Genomic DNA, 25924 nt, shown 5'->3' on the forward strand with positions numbered 1-25924 from the left:
TATATTCCAAATCAATCTGCAGATAGTGAAATAAAAACAAAAGCTGGCTCCCCCCCGGGTGGCTCCTTATGATATGATGATGTGGCTGTGCCATGAGTTAATGATAGACACAGTGTGAATAGGACTTCCTTTCCTCAGGCAAAATATCAAGCGCCAAAGGCTATGAGGCTCCAAGGGTAAGAACGCTTGTAACGCGGAAATATAAACCACTGCTTCTCCTCCACAGAATATTCACTGCAGCAAGAAACTAAAAAAACTAACTCACAATAAATTTGCAATTTAATAAAAATGTTTTGTTCATCTTTGTAAGTGATTGCGACAATAATACCCACTTTACAGGTTTCACTTAAAGCATTTTTCAGCAGTAACTTGCTGTATGCCCATAAAATATTTAAAGAAGCACCCTACCTTGGTGAAAATACTACCTTCCACTCAAATACTTATAAAATGTAAAACGGACTCGAGAGTTTAACATTGGCGATTTCAAAATGTAACGATTGCTTTTTTCTTTAATTACTGCTGTAATGTTAATGTGCCTTTGAGCTGCTGACACCTTGTCACCTCATGCTGACTTCACAATTTACATTATGAGTCATTTTGACAAACCAGTCATTTAGTCATATTCTTGATTCAGTATGACATGAATGAGCAACAAAAAAAACAACAAACAGATGAACAACAATGACTTGATAGCAAGAACAAAAATCATTTACAGATGAATCAATGATCTCATTTGATCTGATGCCAACCAGATAATTGTACTGTAAGATACAATACTCATATTCAAGATGATAGCTATTAAATATCTGTAGTGAAGTAAAAAGTTCAACATTTCCCTCTGAAATGTAGTGGAGTAAAAGCCATAAAATGTGTACTGAAGTACAGTATTTGAGTAAATGTACTTAGTGTCTTTCTATCAGTGTATCTCTGTATGTTTCAATCAATATGTGAGTAAAACCTGTTCTATTAGCAATGCTCTTGAGCCAATCCATGATGTTGCTAGGCAAGTGATGAATGGTTCAGCGAAATGTTAGTTACTAATCCTGGTAAAAGCCAACTAAACCTTCCTCGGGAGAGGAAACCCGCAGTTCACATCACATTTTAAAGGTGCGTAATTGTAGTTAATTCCAAAACCGCTGAAATCCTCAACTTCTCTCCCTGAGCAGAAGATGGAAAGACAAGGCGAGAAAGCGGAATGAGGGAGGAAGCTGTATGAGAAGAATTGTATAAGCTGTTAAAAGTGGTCTACCAGAGGGGTCGGCAGGGCAGACCTGTATTCCTGCAGTAGTGCTGCAACCTGAGCTGACACCAATTAGGACTCCTCCAGCCTCGCTGCCCGATAGATTTCAGCTCTGCCGCCATGTGACGCCAACCAATTATGGCGGATTGACTCGGAATCGACTGGATTGTGACCTGAAACTCAGATTTATTTTTCATGTGGGCTGATAGGGGAGAACTCCAGATGAGGGAAGGGGTATGGGGAGCATTTCAATCACTGTCTCTCTCTCTCTCTGTAATGCTAATCGGTTAGCTCTATATGCCTATATGTCTGATTTAAGAGCGGTTGTAAGTAACACACATCTCCTGACCCAGCATCCTTCCTCCATTCGTCTGCCTCTTACTCTTTATATTTCCCTGGTGTCCATAAAGCTATAAAGCAAACAAATTAGAAGGTGCCATAGATTACATTTGCCATTAAATCGCAAAAAGCATCGAGTTGTGTCACATTTAGGCACAGCTATTAGCGTTTGCTATGCCGTGATCAAAGAAAGTTAGTGCTTATTTTAGGTACTGTAGAAAATCACTTAACTGATTTAAGGCCGTGGTTGAGCACAGATAATGTGATGCTACAGGGTACAAACTACACTGGAACTCAGTTTCCTCAATGTGCTACTTACTTTTTCTGTTTATGTATATGTGTGTGAGCTTGCTCAAGGCAGAGGTTATGGCAGGAAAAGAGAAAAGGCCTGATTTAGTGGTGTGAATGATAAGGAAAGCATCTCAAATTACTTATTTCTGCAGAAGCATGTAAACATTTATTTTGATGCTACGGAGTGAGGAGGCGTATTCTGGCCCTGACGAGGGGCCATTGCAAACATTAGTTAAACACGACATGACTGATAGACAGTTCACTAATCCTCTTAAAGGAACAGTGTCCCCTCTGGTAAAAATTGTTCCCGGCTACGCATGTCGTCCCCAGAGATTAGAAGCCAAATCCAAGTTGGAAATGTTATACCGATTAGCAATTACACAAATATGAAAAATTGACTGCCTCCCTCTGCAGTGACAACGTCTGCCCAGATCTATCTAAAATATGATTTGACTACAGTATGACTGCAGGATGCTGAAGTGAAACGGACATTTGTCGTCTGTTACGTCTTGATTTTTTTATGAAGCAGCGTTATCTTGTGATCTTCCAGTGTGCTGCCCTTCCTGTATTACAGCAAAACATCTGCTGTTTGAAACTCAAATGTCTGGAGCTCTATTACCTCCCAAACCCAATCAGCGTGCAAGATTGCGTTATCAAATCAAGCTTCATGCTGCTCTGCTCTGTAGTGCTGCAGATCAGTGTTCTCCCTTGTCAAATCCTTATTTCATAGGGGCTTTAAAGCTGATTTCATAAAGTGTTCAATTTCAAAATGAGCTACCCACCACTCTAGAAAAGTGAAGGCTACTCTTGCAACATGAGCAAAAGCACAAAATTAAATCTAACTATGGTGGGAAATTTTAGTGCTTGGTTGACAAAATGCTAACTCTCCGATAGATTGACTGGATCTGGAGCTGTGTTTCTAAGTTTTTGACTTCAGGGACTCTTTCCATTACTGCAGGTCAAGGAACATTTTGGAAATCTCTTTATATGTGCCTCAACTACGAATGTCACTTAACCATGCATCTCAACCCTCTAACCTTAAAGAGATTAGAGACGTTGTTATTTTTTGAGCTTGGGAAATTCAAATGACTAAATTTATCATTATTGGCCAGACAGCAGATCCCAACAGAGCACCTAACTCAACTCCTCTGAATGGAAGCTACTTTATAGTCACCTTAGATTTTCAAAGGCATTGTGTGTCACTTGGGGTGGAGGTAGAAAACACCTTCAAAAGCCTGTCAGTATCCCATCTTAGGCCTGCATCATAATCTCTCCTGTTTGCTGCCCTCCACAACCTCCTTTCTTTTGCAATTCATATTTGTTGAGGCATCGGGCGCACACATGAAGGCAGTATACTGTCCTTTATGTCCTGTGAGATTTAAGAGAAGTAAGGAGGTGGGGAAATAAATGTGTACCTGAAAACCCCCAAAGTTTATATGTGGAGAGGCTCTGCTGTGATCAAAGGATGCCACAATTAGTTTTGAGGTGCAGTTGTGCCATGTACTGAACTCCACTGTTGAATGAAGATGAATTTTTTAAATAGATAATCTCAGGAGACTCATTAAACATATATGATCCTTAAAACTAAATGTCTGTACCAAAACAAATTATTTTCTCTTTATACACAAGCGCCAATGTGTATCTCCATCTAAAATGGATTAGATGACAATTGTCATATTTAAGTTTTAAAAAGCATTAGTGCTGAGCCAAAGAGAATGAAGTGGATCTCAAAGTAAAGTTTATATCTCCAAAGACAAATCTCTTTCATCTGGTCACGAGGTGAGCTTGCCTTCCAACGGTAAACAATAGAGGAGCCCATCATGCTAATTAATGGAAGCTCCGATTCACGACAGTCTTAATTATAATTAGGGGTTTGTAATTAGCCCACTGAAAGAATGGCAGCTTGAGTAAGGCCTTCTGAATTGTACCTGAGAGAAGATTAAAAACCGATCACTCCGTCTTTCTTGCTCAGGCCTCTCCATTTGGCACTGGGGCATTAATCTGGGCAGCTGCACATATGGTAAACATGAGCTGACAAGCCTGACTAAAGATCTCCAGGCTGTAATCTTTAAAAAAAACTCAGATGAGTTGATGTGTGTAAAATTGAGTTTTACAGTGAGCAAGTGTTCATCATTTCTCATATGAAGAAGTGAACCCACTCTCACGGTCCTAGAGGCTGAAAGCACACACTGTTGTAGGCCAAGGACATAAACCAATAATAAAACAACTCATAAAATAGACATTTCTTTAATATTGGAATGACCAATTCACTACGCACTTCCAACTCCCACTGTTGTTCTAGGAAGGATGTACAGCAAAGAGGACTATCATCCTTTGATATACATTAAGTTGACAGGTTCTATTTACCTTTAACCAAGGAGTCGTCTGACGCCCAAAACAACCAAGAGAAACTGCTCTTATGAACCTAAGACAGCAGTTTAAAAGAATAGTTGGACATTTTGGGAAATATGCTTATTTGCTTTTTTTGCAGAGAGATGAGTAGATCAATACCACACTCATATCTGTCCATAAAATATGACGCAACATCCGTCTACCTGCACCGCTAAAGCTCATTTATGTTGGTGTTAAATTAAACAAACAAATACTTGCGGCGCAGTAACACTAAATGGAAGAAAAAGGACTTATAGAGAAAAATTGTTTAGGCACAGCTCTACAGCTAATACTAACAAAAAGATAGACGATCAAGTAAACAGTATTCGTGCCAGAAGCCTGTAGTGACTTTTGCCCAACAACATAGCATTTAAAACAGAACAACTGTACCGCTTCCGTTATAAAAGACTAATAAATGCAACTTTAGACAGGCATAATTCCTTCATTCCACAGTAACCCGTGGTGGCTCGTGGTGGGCAGCCCGGTACATAAAAGACATGTAAAGAAAAGAGATCCTGAAGCTAGCCTAGGCTGCACCAGGTTTTGTTCTCTTCTTCAAAGACTATGCTTCTTTTTCACAGGATCAAAATCCACAAACAAATAAAGCTCAGAAAAAGAGATTCGTACAGAAGGGTACTGGATTCCCTGGCAACACTCCTTCATGGTGGGGTATTGAACACGGACTCTTTGATTATTTTTTTTCTGCTGATGGTGGTTCCTGGTGTTTTAATATGCTGTTTTGTTGTTTTAACTCTGTGCTGTGCATGTGTGAGTCCTTTCAGTGAAAGCCTACCTCACAGGTGCACCTCTGCTTTGGGCAGGTTTAAGCAGTACAGTGACTGTGCTGTCTGTTTGGTTCAGAGAAGTTTCCTGGTCATATGCTGGCATGGAAGGAGCTGAGAAGAAAACCAAACAAAAAGGGGTTTTAGTACACCGTAAAGCAAAGTTCAAAAGAGTTGAGTTTTAGTCAACATCAAGTCCTCTTGTATAACAAGTAATTCAGCTCGGCAGTAAATAGAAAAAAGAAAAGCCAGTTTTCTCACTTTTACACTGAGCACTTACTGCCTTTTGCCTTTATAGCAATATAATTCAATCATTGAGTACAGCAATAACAGAGTGAAACATTTGCTGCTGTCACAAAAGTATTCACAGAATCTGGCAGAAAGAAAAGTCTTCAAAGTAGTACACATGTATCAAAATAGAAAACTGTAGAAAGTAAGAAGAATAGCCAACTAGCCTCATAGTCATCATTCCATCGATAGTAAGACCAGTCATGGTGTATGGAAACTAAATCCATAATTTGTCTTTGGCCAATAAGGTTATTGTGTTAAATCTAATGTAATAGCCAGACCAAATAACATTGAAAATAATTTAACATATATTAGTAATATTTATTGGTTCATTTAAAGCTAGGGTCAGCAATACATTTTTTGTTATATATTTGTTGAACTTTTCTATACATCCCAACACAATAAGCACGGCCAATCATGTCATTCAGACTGAGTGAAATGATTTGCCGGCCTTCCTGCCTGTCTGCCTGTTCACTCAATGTGCATGAAAATTTGTTTTAATGTATTAAAAAGCAGATGGATGGGATTTCCCCTTTTAGCCAAAAGAATGATATCAGTAAAGTAAAACCAGTCCTATCTAACTTTGGTTGAATTACATTTTCTATTTTGGTCATCAAGAACCCCACACAACAACTGGCCATTGCTGACCCCACTGACCTGATATCTTGGTGGTGAACTGGGTGATGATGGGGGGGCCATAGCCCTTGGCTGTGCTAGCACGCAGGGTGAAGGAGTACGTGGAGCCTGGGTAGAGGCCTGTGAACATGTGGGTGGTCTCGTTGCCCAGCTTCACAACCTTCCCACTTTGGTTGGAGAGGTCCAGCTCAGGGTCAAAGGAGCTCACCGCCTTGTAGGAGATCTAGGAAGGAAGGAAATGAATATTCTGATAGTGGCCTCTGCTACCCCGCGCTAAGCTCTCTTCGGCTGAGGAGGATTTGTAGTCATTCAATGAAAACGTTTTATGTTGGAGGCATCCAAGTGGCTCGGATAGCTGAGGCATTTACTGTACTCACTGTATTGATGTTTTCTATCCCACTCATGGTGGTGAGAGTTACCCCATTTGTTCTCTTTCCCTCCGCACTACTCAGTAATACCAAAAGCCATTTTTACAAAATTCTTATATTGTACTTCTTCATGTGTATGCCTATTGGCTCACAATATTATAAAGAATATTTGATCCTTTATTAATATAAATCATGATATGGTAAATATACACAAGATAACATGTAAAATTCTCAAAATAAAATGACACCTGCATGATGAACTGTAATAACCTTTGTGGTAACTTCCAATCTAAATATTAATTTGCCCAATACTCCGGTTTATGAAAAAATACTTACATTACCACCAGCCTCAGCTGTACGTTGTGTTTAAAGCTAATTTGCGAATGTCAGCATGCTAACATGCTAGCCTAAGATGGTGACTATGGTAACCATTATATCTGCTTAACATCGGCATTGTGACTGTGAGCATGTTAGCGTGCTGACATTAGCATTTAGCCTCACAGATCCACCAGCATTGCTGTAAGCTCTTAGTATTGCTAATTACAATTTTCCCTGAATTTATTAACTTGGACGACATACTGCTGTACAACAATAACATGATACATTCATATTACCATATACTATTGAATATTCTGATAATGGAAATAATTTTAAATTGGTTTTTCAATCTCCACTGTTCTTCTCAGTTTAGCTAAAAACCACAGAGCAATCATTAAAAAGTCTTATGTCGAGAAAAGAACTTCTCAGCGTCTGATGTCATGTCAACAAGGCTTTATTCTGGCATTTCCAAAAATTTGTGAGGTACAAAAGGTCTATGGAGAGGTGCTGTCTCATTATGAGATTCTAGTGTAAAAGCAGAAGTACATAATATTTTTCAACCAAAGCTGATGCAAGCTTAAGGTTTCAAGGAGAGAGGAAATACACTTAATGTATTTGTTCTCAATTAATAAACACAGGGAGCTCTGGAGGGGAGCATTAAGGTTAGTGTTTTTGCCAATAACCATTTTGAATAACTGTAAAGTCCTGTTTTAAGAAAATGCCTCTGCTCGTAAAGGAAAACCTCCCATTATAATTCCAATTAAGGAACACAAAGGGAGTTAGGAGTGCTGCATAATTTGTGTCCATCAAGTTTTGAAATGCTTCGAGGCCTTCTCATTTAGTCTTTGTCTGTGAAATGAGTCTCTGGTGCCAAATCCTATATCATAACATTTCAGGGAGAGGACTTTGAAATGAATTGTCAACACTGGGCACATGGACAGGTTTTTACAATTATAATGGAACTGACTGGAAAAATAACAGAGCATATTTGAGCAAATTAATTTGGTCTTGCTTATAACTATTACTTGATCTGATATATTAAATTTTTCAAATAACATTGCTTTACATTTTTTCCGTCTGAGGAAGGTAAATGTCAAATTCATGAAGCATTCATAAAATATATATATATTCCTGTATTATCTCCTTTATTCATAAAATAATGAAGAAAACTGTTTACTGTTGATGAAAGATGCTGTATGCTCTTTCCTGTCTTAATAAATAAAATGTGTAGAACCTAAAACACACCTAAACTCTGCTTAATAATAATAATAATAATAATACTCTTTATTTGTATAGCACCTTTCATGCAGCTCAAAGTGCTTTAGATCATGAGCACTTAAGTAAAAAGTAGTACATAAATAAATAAATAAATAAAACATACAATACAGCAACAAGTAAATAATCCACAAGGACAAAAAAAAAAAACTGTGTCCCCCTCATAGTCTGACTGTAACATTTTTATTTCCTTTGATCTTCTTCACCAGTAAATATTAATAATCTAAATTTAAGTTATTTGAAAAAGCTACGTGTTTTAGGAATAGTAGCTTTTAAGCTAAATAAAGGGAATAATAATGTACATAACAGTAGCTATTTCTTTGACAATGAATGTGTATTGCTAAATATGTCTGATGAACAAGGAATAATTGCTGTCTCATGTCCGTATGAAAAGTTGGCAATAAAATGGCATTCATAGAGCTTGGTCAAAAAGAAACGGAGCTGAAATCTTTTTGATATCAGGCCTTGTCAGACGTATTTCACTTTGAGTCCTTTGATAACGTCAAATCAAAGCAAGGCGCTGACTTGTAAGAAGCAACTTCTGGGGAATACAGGCAGAATACATTGTGGGTTACTTTCTTAAACCAGACAGTCAGACTATGAGGGGGACATACCTGGAGCAAGCTGTTGGCTTGCTAGATTTTCCTCACCTGACACCCTGTTTAAGACAGGGTGAAATGAATATCAATACTCTTTCTTACTCTAAAACAAGACCTGTGATTCTAGATGATGTTGGGAAATCTATAATGATGTTTTATAGTATATTAAACCAGGAAATAGCAGAATGTCTTATTGTTTACTTTAACTAGACACATTACCATACTCTAAAGGAAGTCCAGATTGACAGAAATAATTGCTGCAGCACATGAATATAATAGCCTGCAGTGGGTATTTCATAAAGTGAAACACATTTGCCTCGACATAAATATGAGTGGACCTAACAAAGCAGCAATGTAAACAATGCCATTTGCTCTGAATGCTTTTACTTGTACCATGAAATTTTAAAAAGATAACAACTGAAACATGTTTCTCTGAAAGTGATTAAGTGTGCGGGAAACCTAGTTTATACGGGCATTGTACTCTGCCAGCACTTCTAAGTGCCCTACAGCTGTACACAGAAAACTACACCGCACTACACACACTTAAATAAACAGGACCTTGTTATGATTCTGACTTTCTTGCTTTGATTGAAATGTCTCTGTGCCGCTACGAGAACATCCATTTCACCTTTACTGGCATGGCAGTTGATAGAGCAACCTCTACAGCGACCCTGATCGCATTGCTCTTACTATTCAAACCTGCTCTCCTCGTGTGAGAAACAGCCCTGTCAATGATTGCTAACCTAGTCAAAATATCAAGCGTGAGCAAACGGTGACGAGAGGGAGAATCAACAGAGGAGAATCAATCTGTGGGAAATGCTGGAGGATTACTTCCACCTTAAGCTGGTTAAGATCAATGTGTGCATATATCGTCTGTGTGTGTGCGCGCGTGTGTGTGTGGAGACTGTTTCTGTTATTCAAGACCCAATGCCGCTCCTGGACAAAGCTGGAAGGGGCTGTGTGGATCCTTATGTCAACATTTGCTTGGTGCTGAATCGTGATATGTGTTCAAGGTGTTTCAGAGATGGTATTTCCTTTAGAGGTCGCACATGTGTAGATGGACAGACGATGACGGCAGTTAGCAGTTGATTCTCACCTCGTCAAACGATAAAAAAAGACAGTTGGGTCAAAAAAGCTGAGCTTATTATTTTCAGGTTTAAGCTGTTCCTTACTATAACTTAGAACTAAGCAGAAAAGATAAGAAGAAAACCAATATTATTTATTTGTATAGAAAGATGGTTTATTTTATGATAATATTGAAGGGCTGCACAGGAAAGACATTGAAGGAATCACTTTGTTTTAGTCTGGTAGGAAGATAAGCTTAATACTGGAAGTAAGTCTGTTTACTACTCTATAGGGTGATCAAAATTGCTAGCAACACTGGTGCTTGTGTACCTCGTACTGAGTGATGATCCCGTACGTCTGCGCTGGTTCCCTCCACTTCAAGATGATCTTCTCCTCATAGGCACTGCCCTGAATGGACTCCAGAGGAATAGCCCCTGGCACTGTGGGAAATTGTCAAAGACAAATTTCTCAAGAGAGGTCATTTTCAAGATAGAATTGAGTTACTAAAATCAATAACAAGGCGTACACAGTAGGATTTCCATTGATATATACTTACTGCTCTTTCTTTCCACCGTATGTGCGCGTCAAGCTAAAATGTTAAAATTAAAAAGCTGTCCCTACTTTGCAGCTTTAGTGCTTTCTACTATGATTTACCTAGCACCACATCCTGATGTCCATAAAACAATCAATAAGAGAGCTTTTCAAGGACCTACAGTACACAAATGGCCATGAGCCAAAGTCAAACACATCTTATAAGAATGTGTGAGATTATTTTAAGTCATTGTCACTCAAAACACACACGCTGATACAAGTTTTACAGATTTGCACAGATGAAAATTTGTTGCAAACACTGATGAAGTAGTAACCCCATGGGAAGTGTGAGAATCTTAATGTTTCTGCAATGTTTACTACTGAGATTCTGCCAAAGACACCTGGTCCTTTAACCCCTCATGTGAATTGCTTTCATTCTGTAAACGAAACCAAATGATGTGGAGATGTCTTTTTTTTTCCTTTTCAAGATTTATCTTCAAGAATGCAACTACAGCTACATCCCGTCTGTACACTTGTTCCCATGGGACCCTAAATACACAGATCCAGAGACACACAGCAGTCTGATAGTGAGAAACAGTTGCCACTTTCAAGTTTCCAACCACAAATATCTGAGCCAGACATGACAAGACTCTCTTTTCGTCAGCTGAGCCTGTTTGTTATCTGGCGGCCGGGGTTCCTTGAGACTTCTATGGAGTTCATTTCCTGTGTCTGCTGAGGCAACACAGAAGATCTTTCATCTTTGAAGGAGGTGAAACAACTATAAGACACAGAGGCTTGCTGTCTGACTCATGTGCTCTCCTGAAAAATATTTGGAAATTCTCAAACTTCTCCTTAGTGTGAGCTGTTTAGCTCTTGTCTAAACAGTAATTAATGTCTGATAACACAGTATAATGTAGCTGTAACCATACACAATCACACATCTGAATAAATCCTTACAGTTTGTCATAAATCATTTATTATTGTTTAAACACATAGAAATCCTTCAGGAGTGGGTTATGTCTGTTCACAAAAAGTTTTATTAAAAAAAGGATTAACATAAAGTGCATTTTAAAATGCATACTGTTTTAGTTTGAATGTTTGGTGGTTGGGTTTAATTTATTTACTCTCTATATCTTCTCTCCAGAAATCTAATCTAGGACCAGTTGAGCAAAATCTTGTGTCACACTTCCCAGACCTGTACAGGAAGTAACCTTCTGCATCACACTTACCATCCTCATCAGTCTGAACCTCCAGCTCCGTGCTCTCCATGACCCCCTCTGGATTGCGTAGCACCAGCTTGACACTGAGGTTGGTGAAGGGTGTCAAGTTGTGGATGGTGTGCTGAGGATCACGGCTCTGGGTGTCATAACACACCTCCTCCCGGGTCTCCTCCTTGCCGGCCACCCTGGAGCGGTACTGGACGGTCAGGTTGTAGCTGTGGCAGCGGGTCACATTGTAGCCCAGAGGCTCCCAGCGCACTGTCACCTGTTTGGATTGGATGTCCACCACTTCGAGCCGTCGTGGGCCGTGCATGGGCTCTGGCGGGATGGACAGAGAAAGAAGAGTGTGAGCATACATCAAAATAATCAATTAGGGCATAAAATGGCAGGTAGTGCAAGATAGTTTCAATAAAATCAAGGAAATTACTGAGGTCTATGCAAGGGCACAGAGAAGGCGGTGCTCCTTTGGGTCAAAGAAAATCTACTACCAGATATTTCACAACACTTGAGAGCAGCTCACTCCTTTCTTCAAATTGAAATACCATTTTCTCTGTTTGGAATTCATATTTCCAGAAAATATTTAAAAATTTCAAAGCCACAGCCTGATACTGAGCATTGCCACATCCCATCACCGTTGCTAACTCGGTCTCACAGCAGCTGCACACACCAAGACACCACAGGTCTGTTGGTGGAAACCCTCAGCAGGAGGTGTATCATCCCTTCAGAGCGTGCCATTCCTCTGCTCCTTCTACCTTGTCCTCTGCCTTTTCCTCTTCTTTTTTTCATCTCGCCCAGTGGCGGTCAGCTATTAGCACCGCACTGTTACAGAGTCAGCCAGCCTGTCAATACAGGCAGGACACAACCCCCACTGCCATCCCATCACCTCTAATCACGTATACTCTGTATATACTCTTTTCCCTTCTGCTTTCTTCTTTTTCTCTCTGTCTCCTTTTTTCTATTTCCTCTCCCTCCACCTCTTTTCTTTCCATTCCCCTCCTCTATTACCTGTCTGTCTATCTCTTTTTCTGTGGCTCCCCCATTTCTATTTCCCACTCTCTCTTTTTACTTATATCCCCTCTCTGCCTTCCCCATCTATTTTCCCCTCTTGCACACTCTCTCCCTCTTTCTCTCTCTCTCTCCTCCTCCCACCTATGGGAGGAAAGCAGCCCAAGCACAAGGTAATGGGATCAATTTCCATTCCAGGTTAAATTTGCAGTCCATTTCTCTGGAACTTAACACTTTACCACCTATTAGGAAGAGCCAGGGCTCAATTTCCCCGTTCCCCAGGAGACACAGTCCAGCAATTCAGAGGCAGCCATGTTTAACATTCTGGAGGTGCATGGGGTGAGACTGGACTAGAGCTCCAGCATGCTGTTCATTTCTACAGGCTGTACAAACAAGTAAGAATCTACGAATAACAAAGTTTGCAACCTTTGACTGTGACGCCCACTTATATTTATGATACAACATACAAATTAAATTTTTGCACCTATGTCCAGTGGATTCCTAAAGAGAGATAACATCTGTCTTATCAAGCGTTATTAATAATCCTTTAAAAATGTATAGGAATAATTAATCAGATAAAGTTTTGTGTAGTGCTTCAAAAAAAGCTACAAGACAGAAATGAATCTTTTGCAGGAAATGAGGTCATCACTTGTGACATGAGGAAGCTTACAAGTGAGAAATGATATGGCAAGAAAAACAGTGAGAGAAAATAAAGGCGCCTGCTTGTTGAATGAAAGATGGAACACTTTCAGATTTCACAAAGGAGAAACAACAGATGTGATCTCTCCTGTGCTTTCATAGAGCAGAAGAAATATCATTAGAAGGGCCCGAAGGAGGCAGAGGAGGAGCTGTTTAAGACAGATGGGGAAAGGACAGAGGTGTGGACTCAAGTCACATGACAAAAATGATGACTTTAGACTCGACTTGACAAAATCAAAGAAGACTTAACACCAGACTCGTGACTTCACTTGGACTCGAGCTGACTTGACACTCCCCATGCCCCAATATAAATTATGATATAAAAAACTGCGCAGCACATCAACATAGCGCAAAGCTCAATTAGACTGGACTGGCTTCCTCCAGCAAGAAGGAACAATCACCGACCGAAGCGCGACCGGGCGCTCCGCGATCTCTTGTCCCTGGCACTGTACGCCCCAGCGACCCACTCCCTCTCCAGTACCTACAATGGGTTGTGTAGTAGGCCTACTACCGGCGCTCTGTGAACTGTTCGTGATCAGACCCTCTGGCTGGATGAATTTTACGCATAAATCATGCACAACAGCTGGGGCCCTGACGCAGGGCCACACAACTTTCTAAATTCCTCCACCTCACGGAGAATAGAAAGGTCATCTCGAAACAGTGTAGAGTTGTATTGTTGTCTTTGCACTTGTTGAAGCACTTTGTAACTTGTTTTTGAAAAGTGCTCTACAAATAAAGATTATTATTATTATTATTATTATTATTATTATAAAAAGAAGGTATTACATTTTAAAAGTTCAATAGTTTAATGTTTCCTAAGGCAATGCGTAATCCTGTTAAATAATTGTGATCTCAATATTGACCAAAATAATTTGCAGCCCTACATGAACATTTAATTTAATTCATGAAATTATAGAACATCTGTTGTGTGAAACTGCACCTCTGCCTTCTTTCTGTACAGGCTAATGCTTCATTCAATACATTTTTTTAAGTTTCAACTTATAAAAACTTTTGAAATGTTTTTTAAATTTGGTGAAGAGCACATTATGACTTGTTTAGGATGTGAAACTCAAAGTTTAAGACTTGGACTTGACTTGGACTTGTTCGTCCTTGACTTGAGACTTGACTCGGACTTGCTAGTCATGATCGGTCTGGACTTGGGACTCGACTTGGGACTTGAGTGCTAAGACTTGAGACTTGCCTCGGACTTGTAAAACGATGACTTGGTCCCACCTCTGGGAAAGGAACATCAATGTGCAGCGCACGGTACGTAAAGTATGTCTGGAAAATGGAAAAACATCTTTCCAAAAGGAAAGAAAAATGGCAATAAGAAGGATTTGTCACTACTCGTCTGCACAGAGCACAAAAATCCTTGACTGAACATGTATGTCCAGGATTCAAAATACGAGGCAAGGCAACGGAGGACTAAGGGATAGAGACCTGAGCTCCCCAGAAAGCCTTTTTTCAGAAATTTATATTCAAAATATATGAAATAAACAATAGGCTAATAGCAAGCACTTGTCAACATGCGTGTTTAGTCAGTTAATTTCCAATAATTTGTGTCTAATAAATACAATGCTGTCTTTTCCTGCTGTGGTCATCCATAAGTGGGGGACACATGTTTGTAATCATCATGGGATGCTCTCCCCAAAAGCCACAGTGTAATTCAAACATGTCTAGTAACTTTTTTAACAATGTAAACAATAGAAGAAGATTTTTTTTTCTGACAGGCTGAGTGGTGTTGGCATTACATCTTGGATGAAAGTGCTTAATATTCTTTGAGAAACCTTTCTGCAATGCTGTGTAGGAGTAGTCATTTGAATGTGTGTCATGTTTGGTAAAGAGTCTCTGACCTCCAATGATTGGTAAAATTTAAAGGAATGTTTATCTTTGGTGGAAACTGGTATCTAAGACATAGCTGTAGAGTCAAATATTCAGCATAAGGTTAACAGACACAAACTAACCCAACTCCACTTTCCTAGGAAACAGCATTACGGGGATTCATATAATAATAAAGTGATCTGCCATTTTAAACAAATGTAATCTGACCAAAAAGTCAGCGAACACAGAAATGGGAAGAATCAGGGATGCAAAACAGGCCTCTACAAATAGGTTGCAACATTGGGAAAGCCATCCAGAAAATGGAAGTTTAAACCCCTATATTTGCGGAACTATCTGTTGGCCGCACTCAGTAGGCAATGGTTACACTAAAAGCACAGAGAATTGCAGGGTGGCCAGGCACAGAAATCAAATTAAACCAGATGCTCTCAAAGTGACAAACGCACCAAAGTGTGAATCTCAAGCAGACGTGCACAGGCGGCTGGTAGGAAGTCTCATTTCTAGAGCGTTCAAGGAGAATGTCACACTCCCATCTTTGTGGAACACCAGAGATAATGTTCACTGCACCCTAATTCTAGCCAATGGAGAGATGCCAACAAGAATGGGAATCACTAGTAAAAAATATAATTGAGGAGGAAAATAGCTCATGCCAACTAAAGATGAAAAATGAAATAGGAGGAATCAATTATTTATTCACATATGAATTTAAATTCTGCTTTTTGGCACGTGGTAAGAACATCAGACAGATATTTTTGTTAGTATGCCAACAGTGATATTGAAGGTACGTTAAGAAACATTGGCCTTTTAGTAACCCGCTTTTATGACTATTCTATAGCCTCTCCCTGGAGTTTTGTTGAGAAAAGGCTAATTGTTTGTTGCCCCATTGGCTCCCTGTAGTGCAAATGCCAGCTGTCTGAGGGAGGCAGTAAAATGTGACGATCTGTGGCGGACACCCAATCACAACTTGTACCCCATGACTCAGAATGACATCATCTGTTTTCATGAACAACAAGGTGCCTCATCCATTGCGGAGCCTGGTCATGATTGTCTTTGAAGAAAGAGGAAAGGGAAAAAGAGAAACAACCCGTGCCATCCTCCCCCACTTAATCTGAAATGAACAGGCCGCACTGAATGGCTGATATCCTTTATAAATCCTTTCGTGCATAGATGGAGGCTACGCAGCCATTTTCAAATAGGCCCATGAATGACAGCTGATGAGATGAGCCTATTACCCCAGTCTGCTATGACTGCTAGTTTAGTTTTATAGACTGAGCAGTAAGAGGCTCAGTATCAAAAGCACAAGCACAAATGACAACAAGGAACAACAAGGCTCTCTCTTGAAATCCATACCAATTTTTTTTTTTTTTACAATTCTCACAAGCTATCACATACTGAGGGCGACATTGGGGTGAAAGTCCTGAAAATATGACTATAATATCTCTCCAGTATGGCAGATATTTCTAGTGGAATAGAGTTATAATAATGGCTATGAAAGCATCCCTTGGAGCAGGAAATTGCTGAGGTCTATCTTATGCCAGGGCACACAGAATGAGCTCCAGTGAGAGCCAGATTGGTATTCCAAGCGGTGAACAAATTATCACCTGCCCCACACACGCAGATGTAATTGAATAATTTGAATTTGACATTTACATAGAACTATTAGTGATTTTTTGTCATTACAGCGTGACATTTAAATAATGTTTTTAGAAATTATCAGCACATTATTGCCTCTTGTTAATTTGAACGGGCCCTACATATGTGCTACTGCGGCTGAAGTGATAACATGATTTCCCAAACATGAAACAAAAACAACAAATAACCGCATGTTGTAGCCGTCTGTCCTAGAGGGGGCTTCAAATGGTGCACTTAGCTGCTGGGTAGAGCGAGACATTAGTCCTGGATGAAAGGAAACAAATTGGGCATGTCCGAAGAACAGCCACTTTACTGTGAGACAAGTGTATGGTGTGTGTATGTGTGTGTGAGGGGGACAATGTGTGTTTTCTAGCATGTTTACAGTCTTATGCGAGAAAAAGAGTGTCTGCACGTGTGTACAGCAGCATAGATCTGGTTCCTCAGCGTCTTACTGGCTACATGTACAGAAGAACAATTTACTTATCAGATCTTGCTGAGGCTTCGCTGCGTTCGAGTCATTCAGAAAGCCAGGATCTTTATCAGATCCACATCGATTACGAGCAGAAAAGCCTGGTGCTGGCACAGACTTCCATCTTCTTCCCCAGTGATTAGAAACCACCATCAAGTCAATGTGGTTGCTATCTCATCGGGATAAAACAGCGCTCAGGCTGAGGAGGAGGAGGAGGAGGAGGAGGAGGAGGAGGGAGTCTTGTTGTTTAGAGATGAACAAAGAGAAATGCCTCAACTTTAACAGGATGGCATGTAGACTGTCTGATTCCTTGCTGGAGAATGTCAGCCAGGGCTTGTCACACGCAGCAGCCTTCGCTGTAGACAGTACCAAAACAACATGACAACAGCGAAGATTAAATCCTGGTCGGAGGGCTGTTTTCATGTAAAGTGTTCCATTCTAGGCAGCGAGGCCTGGTATTGCCGTCACTTATCTCTCCATTGCTGTGTGTTATTCGCCCTCTTCTGTTTGAGCTGGGCGGGCTGGGAGGCGAGCACATTTGTTTGCCTCTTTCTATTACATCTCAGTGATAGCACTGAGGCCATTGAGGTAATGACATGGGTTTTACACTTAGGAAATCATTTTCATATCCCGCAGAAGCGAGCCGTAATGATAGCTTTTGATAACCGACAATCAAAGCTCCATCACCCTCCTAGAGCACTCCTCTATGCAATCCTCTGGAGGTAGAGAAGGAGAGGAGGGAGGGGGTTAAGAGGGAGAGATGGATGGAGTCAATGTGTGGGTGAGTGGGTGGGTGGGGGGATTGGAGAAAGAAAGCTAAGACAAAGGAGGGGGGAGGGTAGAAGTGTGAAGGTTTTTGTTGCCATCAAATGCAACAAGTCAAACCAGGCCTTGGGGTTGACGCGTGTACACATGTTATAATTGATAGCACTTTAAAGGCCCTGTACATGGACCTCTTGTGTTCTAACATCCCCCTCTACACCCATTACACACACACACACACACACACACAGACATTGCCCATACACCTTGGAGGCGTGGATAATCACAAGGATTTATTGAATGGTGGTGGTCGCTCCTCACTCTATCAAGTCCTTCTTTATAGGCCTCATGATAAATGAGACTGCCATGATGGGTGAGGATGAGGGGCCTGCAACGCGCTGGATCGAATTGAAACCACAGAATGAGCCCAGGCGCTGGGCCGGACTGGGCTGCCACCTTGTCTGATGAACCCCCCGAAGCTGTAGGGTGTGGAGATGAATGGGCGAACGGCTTTCTTATCACACCACTGAATAGAAGGGGAGAGCGAAAGCGTGAGCAGGAAAGTAAGATACAGCCCACCAGTACAGGAGGACGATGCATGTCAGGACTCAAGACTGTCAAGTCATACTGAGTCTTTGATCATGATCAAGCACCTTATTGTATGCTTCCCTAAAAAAGCCAACAAGCTCTATTGTGTGAAAGTGATTCTAAAATCATTTGTTGTGTGCAATTTAATGGTTAGAACTATCATCTACAACATTTAAGGTTTGGAGGTATGCTGGAATAGACCTAGTTCAAACAACACATTGTCTCTGGAAAAAGCAGGTTCCGCAGATTGCAGTAATATGTATCATGCATGTGTTTTCCTGACACTCTGAAGAAGGGTGCCATTTTTCATGCAGAACCTATCTATGGGTTTACACAGAAACTAGTAGGTGCTATGCCACTCACACCATGAATGCATCCACCAGCATGCCTGATAATCCATGTATATGGTGTATTTACATGGAATCAGTCATTTCATGAATTAATAATGGTTACTTACTCCCATTATGTTTTGCAACATACTTGGCAGTGCAGTTGTTAAAAGCCCACTAAAGCTCAAAGGGGTTCTACAGTTTATTTATCAGATGGTAGCATTTAGTAGGGTGGATATGAAGTACCGTGAATTACAGTGCTGCGGCGTCCACAATAGCACTTGAAGTGATACTGCCATTGCCAAAGACTTTTCTACAAGAAGCAAATGTGCTCTTTTCTCTTTGATTCAAATACCTGCAGTTGCAAGTCATAAAAAGTTGCACTTTGCAGTATCTAACATTTTGACGGATGGAAATTGAACAAACACCTCAATGAATAACAGGGTATAAAATGTCAGTAGCTAGTATTTTCTATCACTGGGCATTTAGAAGGATTAAAAGAACAAACCTAGCAAGTGTGCCTCCGGGGCAAAAGGTGAAGGGAAGCGCAAGTCCACCGACCGGATGAAAACAAATAGACAGCCAGTTGATGGGAGAAGAAGAGGCAGCGGAGGTGGAACTGGTTAAATCAATCTTTCATTTAGTTTCCACCAATATACTGTGCAGTGATTGGGGTCAGAGTGACAGGTAGGCTGACCCCCTCCTCTCCCATCTGTCTTAACACATACACATGGGCACACATCCATCTCTACTGTCAGACCAGGCTTTGTCTTTTGTTTTCACGTTCCTGGGGAAAATGCCTGCGGTTGGGGCTTACAAACAGGAAGAACACAAGCTCTCATTTACCGACGGGCACGCAATCCCTACAGAAGCGGTGGGAGGTTACCAAGGTGATTCTTCAACTTCAACACTCCCCAGATGGCTCGTGTGGCATTGTCGTTTGTCGCCAAAAACCTGGATGTGTCCCACTCAACTCAGGGTGTTACCTAGAGTGTAAATCAAAGTGAAGCGCTTGACTTTGCGAAATGGTTGCTGCGTTTTCTGAGCCACCTACTTAGGAGATGTATGAGATCTAAGATCTAGCTATCTAGGTGGTGGAATACAGGACATAAATCTCAGCCTTCCTGACATTCCTGTCCTTTAGTTGGGGAGGAGACGCACAAATGTTCTTGAGTTACAGTTATACAACCAGACTGAATGAGTGCTTCCTGGACGCCTAGCAAGGGGAATGGGACATCTATAATTCAGCAAAAGGATGGAGAAAATCTGTGACAAAAATTACAGCAGATAGACCATAAATAATTAAACACGAAGAATAGAAACATTTAAAGACCTTGAGAGGCATTTCAGTTCAAATTTAAAAACGGCAGGAAAAAAAAGATCTTGCCAAGCCTGACTAAACTACAGCTATTTATCATTCTCTTGGGGCTTAAGATTTGAGGTTACAAACAACCTCCACGATAATTGTTTGCGAGAAGCTGAAGAGGCAGGTCTAAAGAAAGAAGATGCTAAGTTTGCGTGGATGTCATTTGTGCACATCTGTTCTCATAAACTCAATTCCTTCCTGTTTGGGGAATAGATAGATGGAGTGATGGAGATGAGGGAAATAATAATAATAATGAAACAACTACAAATGCAGAGTCCCTTCTACTCTCTCTCTCCCTTCCCCTTTCCAAGAGCAGTTGTTTGAAGATGTGCCCTTGAAAAAAAATACAATTTGCCTTTTGCTGTGCCAATATCATAGGACACAATTCACCATTCTACTTCCAACTGCCTGTGATAAAAAGACTTATTGTGGTCCTCCTATAACCTTCCTGCACACCACAAACTCAATCTACCCTGTTTTCTCTGACTGACAAAGGAACACAAATTCAATGGGCCTCAAACCAAGGCTTTTCATTCGCCTTGCCACAGACAATATAAACCACATAGGTCACATGACTGCCAGCTATTGTGGTGACAGACCAGACCAATGTTATCTGAGATGGTGAGGTGAAGTGACTTTCTATTCATGCCTTAAGGCATCAATAGCATTAATTAGACACATCAAACCTAGCAAACAATTTCCTTTCCTTTTAGACGCACAGAGACAGGTCTGGTCAATCTTAGCCATAGAAAAAAAAGAAATTAACACAAACGGTTACCCGTGGATTCCAACGGGCATGGCTGCGTTGTGTTCCAGCTGCGTCTCATTCTGACTGCGATGCTGCCACCTTAACTGAGCGCAGCCATTTTAGAGAAATTCTTGTGATTCCACCAGATGAGCCATAGTGCGTTTCAGAAGCTTCCCAGAAGCGGCTCTCCACTCTGCTCCATGGAGAATAAGTGGCTAGAACTATGAATGCATGTTGATGCGCAACCTATGCACGCAACGTGGTTTTCTTTTCCTAGCTGCAGTTTATGAACACTGTTCAACAATAGTTGTATTTCACACTAACATTAGTTAGACACACAAAGTCTGGCAAGCAACCAAGACACAGACAGACCGAGATGCAATGCCCAGCTTGGTTAGCAGGACCGACAGAGAGAGTCGCACTGCAGCTGCGCATTAACTGATTACGGTTATCAGCCGACATCAGACCTTGAGAGGAGAGAACACATCCTTACTTGACTGCTGTCATTGAATTTTTTCTCTTCTCGTGCCCAGAGGGATAGGCTAGTTTCCTCTTAAGCCTCTCAGCAAAGTTGTTGGCATTGATAGGCTACACGCTTTAACCTTTGACATGAGAGTGAGGGGGGGGAGGGCGCTAGCAAACATCATATGCTGTCAACCTGTGTCTCCGTCCTTGGACAACTATGCATCATTCTTCCTACTCTTCTTCTTTTATTCTTTATATATGCAATTTCAGTATTTACACAAGGACATGCACAATCAATTCTTCCTGAAGGTGAGGTCAGTTTCAACAAAAGTGAAACTTGACCTGTGAATTTTTTAATTTTCCAGAGCTGGTTAGAGCTAGCACCAAAAGCGGACACAGATTCCTGAAAGCAAATAAGACGTGAATAACAGTCTTAATGCAAGTGATGCTGAGTGCTAACTGTCCTTACAGTAAGTCAGGTCATTAAATCTTATTGTCCATCAAAGTGCATGGTTTCTTCACAAATTAAGTATACATTGGGGAAAAAGGTCTTTTATACTGTAGATTGCACTTTTCAAAGTCCTTTCTGACAGTTCAACAAAAGGAATGACATTAACTTAAGTATATCAGTCTTACCATTATTCATTATTTCGTAGCCATGGTGAATATTACACATTTTTTCAAAGCTACCCCTCTGTAGCTTTGAAAAAAGCTTAGCAACCCTTTTGGTGAAAGCAGCTGAGTTAGTTAGCATTTGTAGAGAAATATTTTACTTCAACTGTTGCAACCCCCTTGCTTGAACGCTTTTATTAAAGCTTCTGATGCACTTACAAACAGCAACAAACGAACATCATGCTCAAAAGCATTGATACCAAACTGCTACTTTTGTTGCAGCATCTCTGAAGTCCATCTTGTGCATCAGTACATACATACAATACATGGAATTTATTCCCTTTTTTTTTTTGCAGGCAAGAGTCATCCAATTTTATTTTCTATTTTTGTTGGCATGATTGGAAGGTCCTTTTCCCCACTGTATATGATGTTTTCATTTCATTATATGACACTCCTTCATTGAGCATGGCTGCTATAATGTTTTGTCCATGTATAGGAGTTTACATTTTTGCTCGCCAACTCTTGTATTGCACAAACAATGCACGCTTTCTGACTGCATTAAAAAATATATACTTATACTAATCCCCTATCATGAAATTATTTTTAATAAATGCTTTACTTGGTAGAGCTTTAATAAAACACACAAGCTCATCGACAACTTCAATATACTTAGTGTGTAGTCTAAAATGTGATATTAATGGAGAAAAAACACAATTTTAACACGATTAACACAATTTTCAGAAAACATGTAAAATTTTGCAGGATCAAAGTCTGCAGCAACATTCACTTCAAATTGTCCCTGCATCAATGCTACTCAGAGAAATTATTGTACTTGGCAATAAAGCGATTCTACCACTACTACCATTTATGTTGTCAAACACTTGCGTCATTTTTATTTTCATCAAAACAGACCTGGTCTTTCACAAATTAACCAGGAGGCTGAATGCAAATAATAAACCTTGGTGTGGGTGAACATAATTGCGCAGCTCCTCCCTACTCTCCACTGTTATAAACAAGTGTTTAAGCAAGGGCTGATCCCTGATTAATGCTGATTCCCCTGTGTTTAATAGCACTCAGTGCAACAGAATGGCAAAGTAAAAACAAACAGATGAGGCTACTCCCACGTGGTACCGGAGAGCAGATGGAGACAACTTATAGATGGAGATGTGGAGTTGGCAGAGGCTGGAGTCTGAGCAGGTGTTTGGACCCAGCATGGACATCATGTACTGCCATTTTTAAAGTGCCTGGGAGCCAGCGGGACAGCAAAGGCCACACGGCGGAGATGAGGCACGCAGAGCAGACTGTTCTTCTACCATGGAAACTAGTATGAAATTATCTCTGCTGCATCAGAAATTGCTGTGTGGAAAAACATGCACCCCTTACTCTGGCTCAATCAACTTCAAATGGTTTTAAAATAATTACCAGGGTTGATTGATTCAGACACTGCTAAAGTGACGAAAGTAACTGTCTTCAGCAGATGTTTGTTTTTTTGAATAAAATGTTTCAAATGTTTGCTTGTGAGGTGGAGTGAAAGCCTGTCTGCATCTGTGATTGTCTTAACCCAAAGCAGATTATTATTGTGAAGACTGAAAAGCCCTGGCAAATACAGATCTAAATTACAACACAGACTGCAGATGAGCAGTTGTTTAGGGCTTGCATATCTATCTTCCTAGTATGGTCTGGAAATGGTTTCTCTGTGTGAGACGGTCTTTCAATAGTGTTGCTGAAATGCAGGGCACCCTGCTGTGATCCTAGGGCTCCACCTGATAATACACGGTCTTCCTTCAAGCAGCCCTTACCAGGCGTGGAGGACTCTGAAGTGGTAAACAACTTCACACAGACATAAATTTCACACGGAAGGGGAGCGCAGTTACCAAATGTTTTCCTCCTCTAGCTCAAAAATGTTTGGCGAGTCATTCTGGCCAGTAGGAAAAGAGGAAAATAACAAATGTTAACAAGTTGCGAAATTTGACATCGCCGGTCCAAAGACATAAGCATATGCAAAAGCAATATGTTGTTTGACTCATTCTGCAAACCCTTAAAACTCACAAATAACCCCCCAGAGCAATCACAGAGCCTTGGAAAAGACATTCTTTTGAAGTTCGCTAGGAAAGTAATGAAAGTGCTTCATGGGAAGGAAAACCTTTCAAGGCTACTCCTTTTTTCCTCCCACTTCTGAATTGAACTAGTAGCGTCCTTACATTATATATTCCCCATTTTACAGAAGATTGAATTAAAACATCCTTTGTCATCAGAAACATTGCTCAGTTTGCGAAGTGACCAAGGCAGGCTATGAATAATTATGTGAGAGACAGCGCTCTAAAGTAGCCACAGATTTTCATTAGCGCCTCCAGACAGCAGTGCAGGGAGAGGGGGAGCGAGTCTCTGGGTCTGTCTGTATCAACAGTGATGTATCACACAGCCCTGAGAGTCTTAACCGTTCAATTAGGAGCTCTGCTGAGGTCCAGCCTGTCAGTGGGAAAGACCAGCAGAGAGCCGGACAAGATCAAGAGCTGCTTCCTCAAACACACTTCAGGAGCCGGGGCCATCAATCTCCCTGACTGAGACCAGCAGGGTGGCCAAGGGGCAGGACCCCCGCTGAAGCTGGGCCTGGCTCAGAAGGATGTACGCAGGTAGGACCACTCATCCCTATCAGCCAGCCTAAAAATGAATAAGCTCATGACCTTCACAGTGGGGAGAGGGAGTTACACCCTGGGCAGAGAGGGAGAAAAATCTCATTTTCATCAGCATTTCTCTGGACACCAAACAGCATTAGCCTGGGAAAATGCTGAGGCTAGGTTTGTTTTGTTCCTCGAGCTGGCATCCTGTTACAGCATGGGAATTTAGCTGGTTAATGTTGTGAGAAGGGCAATTTGTACAATATCATCAGGCATTCTCAAAGTGTTTATGTACATGTTTGAGTTTGAATGCCCACAGTATAGCAGCAACTTAATGATTCAAATTTAAGGTGCCACTCTGCTTCACACATGATATCAATCTGTGTTTCTGATGAATTAGGAAGTTTGCATGGACTTTGGAATGAGAATTAAGCTGAATAAACAAGTAGTTATAAAACTAACCATGTGGCAGAGCAGTTTTCAGCTCTATGCCTGGAACAGACAATAAATCATATCAATTATTGTGACACACAGCTGCTGCAGGGGAAGTTTACTTAAATGTGTTATTGTTCCATTGGTTCATAGGTGTTTTTCTGTTACATGTATTTAATTGTTCCAGGTGCTCACTGTTGAATACATTACTTAGAAAAGAGACAATTTATGTTCATATGCCAAAAATCTATAGGTGAAAACAATGAAAACACAGAGGACTTTGTCTGCTATGGAAAACTAATTACCTAAATAAAATCTAAATGATATATGTTGGCCGATTGTGAGCTGCACTTTTTGCAGTATTTTCTTCAAATGCAATGGGAGGAAACACAATGGAGCTTTACCAACAATGGAGTCCTGATGGATATTTATTATATGCAGATGGTGGTAAAAAACAATAGAAATCTTTTTCAAATGTTTTGTTTGTTAAAAGTAAATTAAGGATTGTTCAAGCTCAAATACAACAAGCCTGAGGCAGCAATACTAAAATTAAAATAAACAAACGAATGCTAATTGAATGAACTGCTCATCTGCTTTGACCATTCTTTTTCACAGCATTGTTACAAATTCCAGTATCTTTATCTGTATTTAATGAAGTGGGGCACTTTTGTTCTCTGTTGTCTTTGTTTCTGTTGCAAGTCATTGTGTTGGACCTATGCAAAGTGCTGACAGTGAAAGTGATCTTAATTTTTTCAGGTGTTAGCGCTGTTAGCTGTAACAGAGATGTTATCCTCGTTTGTGGATGCGAAGTACCAACTGGCACATAGATAAAGCTCAGTCACATTTAGCAGGCTGCTAATTCACCACAAAGGGGAGTTAAGTTAGGCCGATTATACACGTGCTGAGGGTAAAGAACGTGCTGCAACCTAAACAGTTATGCTAGCTGCAGGAAATACATTTTAAATAGCAGCTGTTTTTTTGTGTGTCTGTATTTTGGAGGGGGGGGGGGGGGGGGGG

The 25924-nt window shown here is 40.6% G+C and overlaps 1 protein-coding gene across 8 annotated transcripts in view; it reads right to left on the reverse strand.

Moving 5' to 3' along the window:
• Window positions 1–25924, reverse strand: part of ptprma (protein tyrosine phosphatase receptor type Ma) — a 157271-nt gene that overhangs the window by 64269 nt on the left and 67078 nt on the right. For all 8 annotated transcript variants that reach the window (XM_046052200.1, XM_046052206.1, XM_046052203.1 and 5 more), the window contains 4 exons: window positions 11353–11661; window positions 9923–10032; window positions 5989–6190; window positions 5055–5157 (listed from right to left, as the gene is read on the reverse strand). In XM_046052200.1, the coding sequence (XP_045908156.1) occupies window positions 5055–5157; window positions 5989–6190; window positions 9923–10032; window positions 11353–11661 (724 nt within the window). The remainder of the gene's footprint in view (window positions 1–5054; window positions 5158–5988; window positions 6191–9922; window positions 10033–11352; window positions 11662–25924) is intronic.

This window comes from Micropterus dolomieu, linkage group LG06, assembly GCF_021292245.1.
Source record: "Micropterus dolomieu isolate WLL.071019.BEF.003 ecotype Adirondacks linkage group LG06, ASM2129224v1, whole genome shotgun sequence".
Taxonomy (NCBI): Eukaryota; Metazoa; Chordata; class Actinopteri; order Centrarchiformes; family Centrarchidae; genus Micropterus; species Micropterus dolomieu.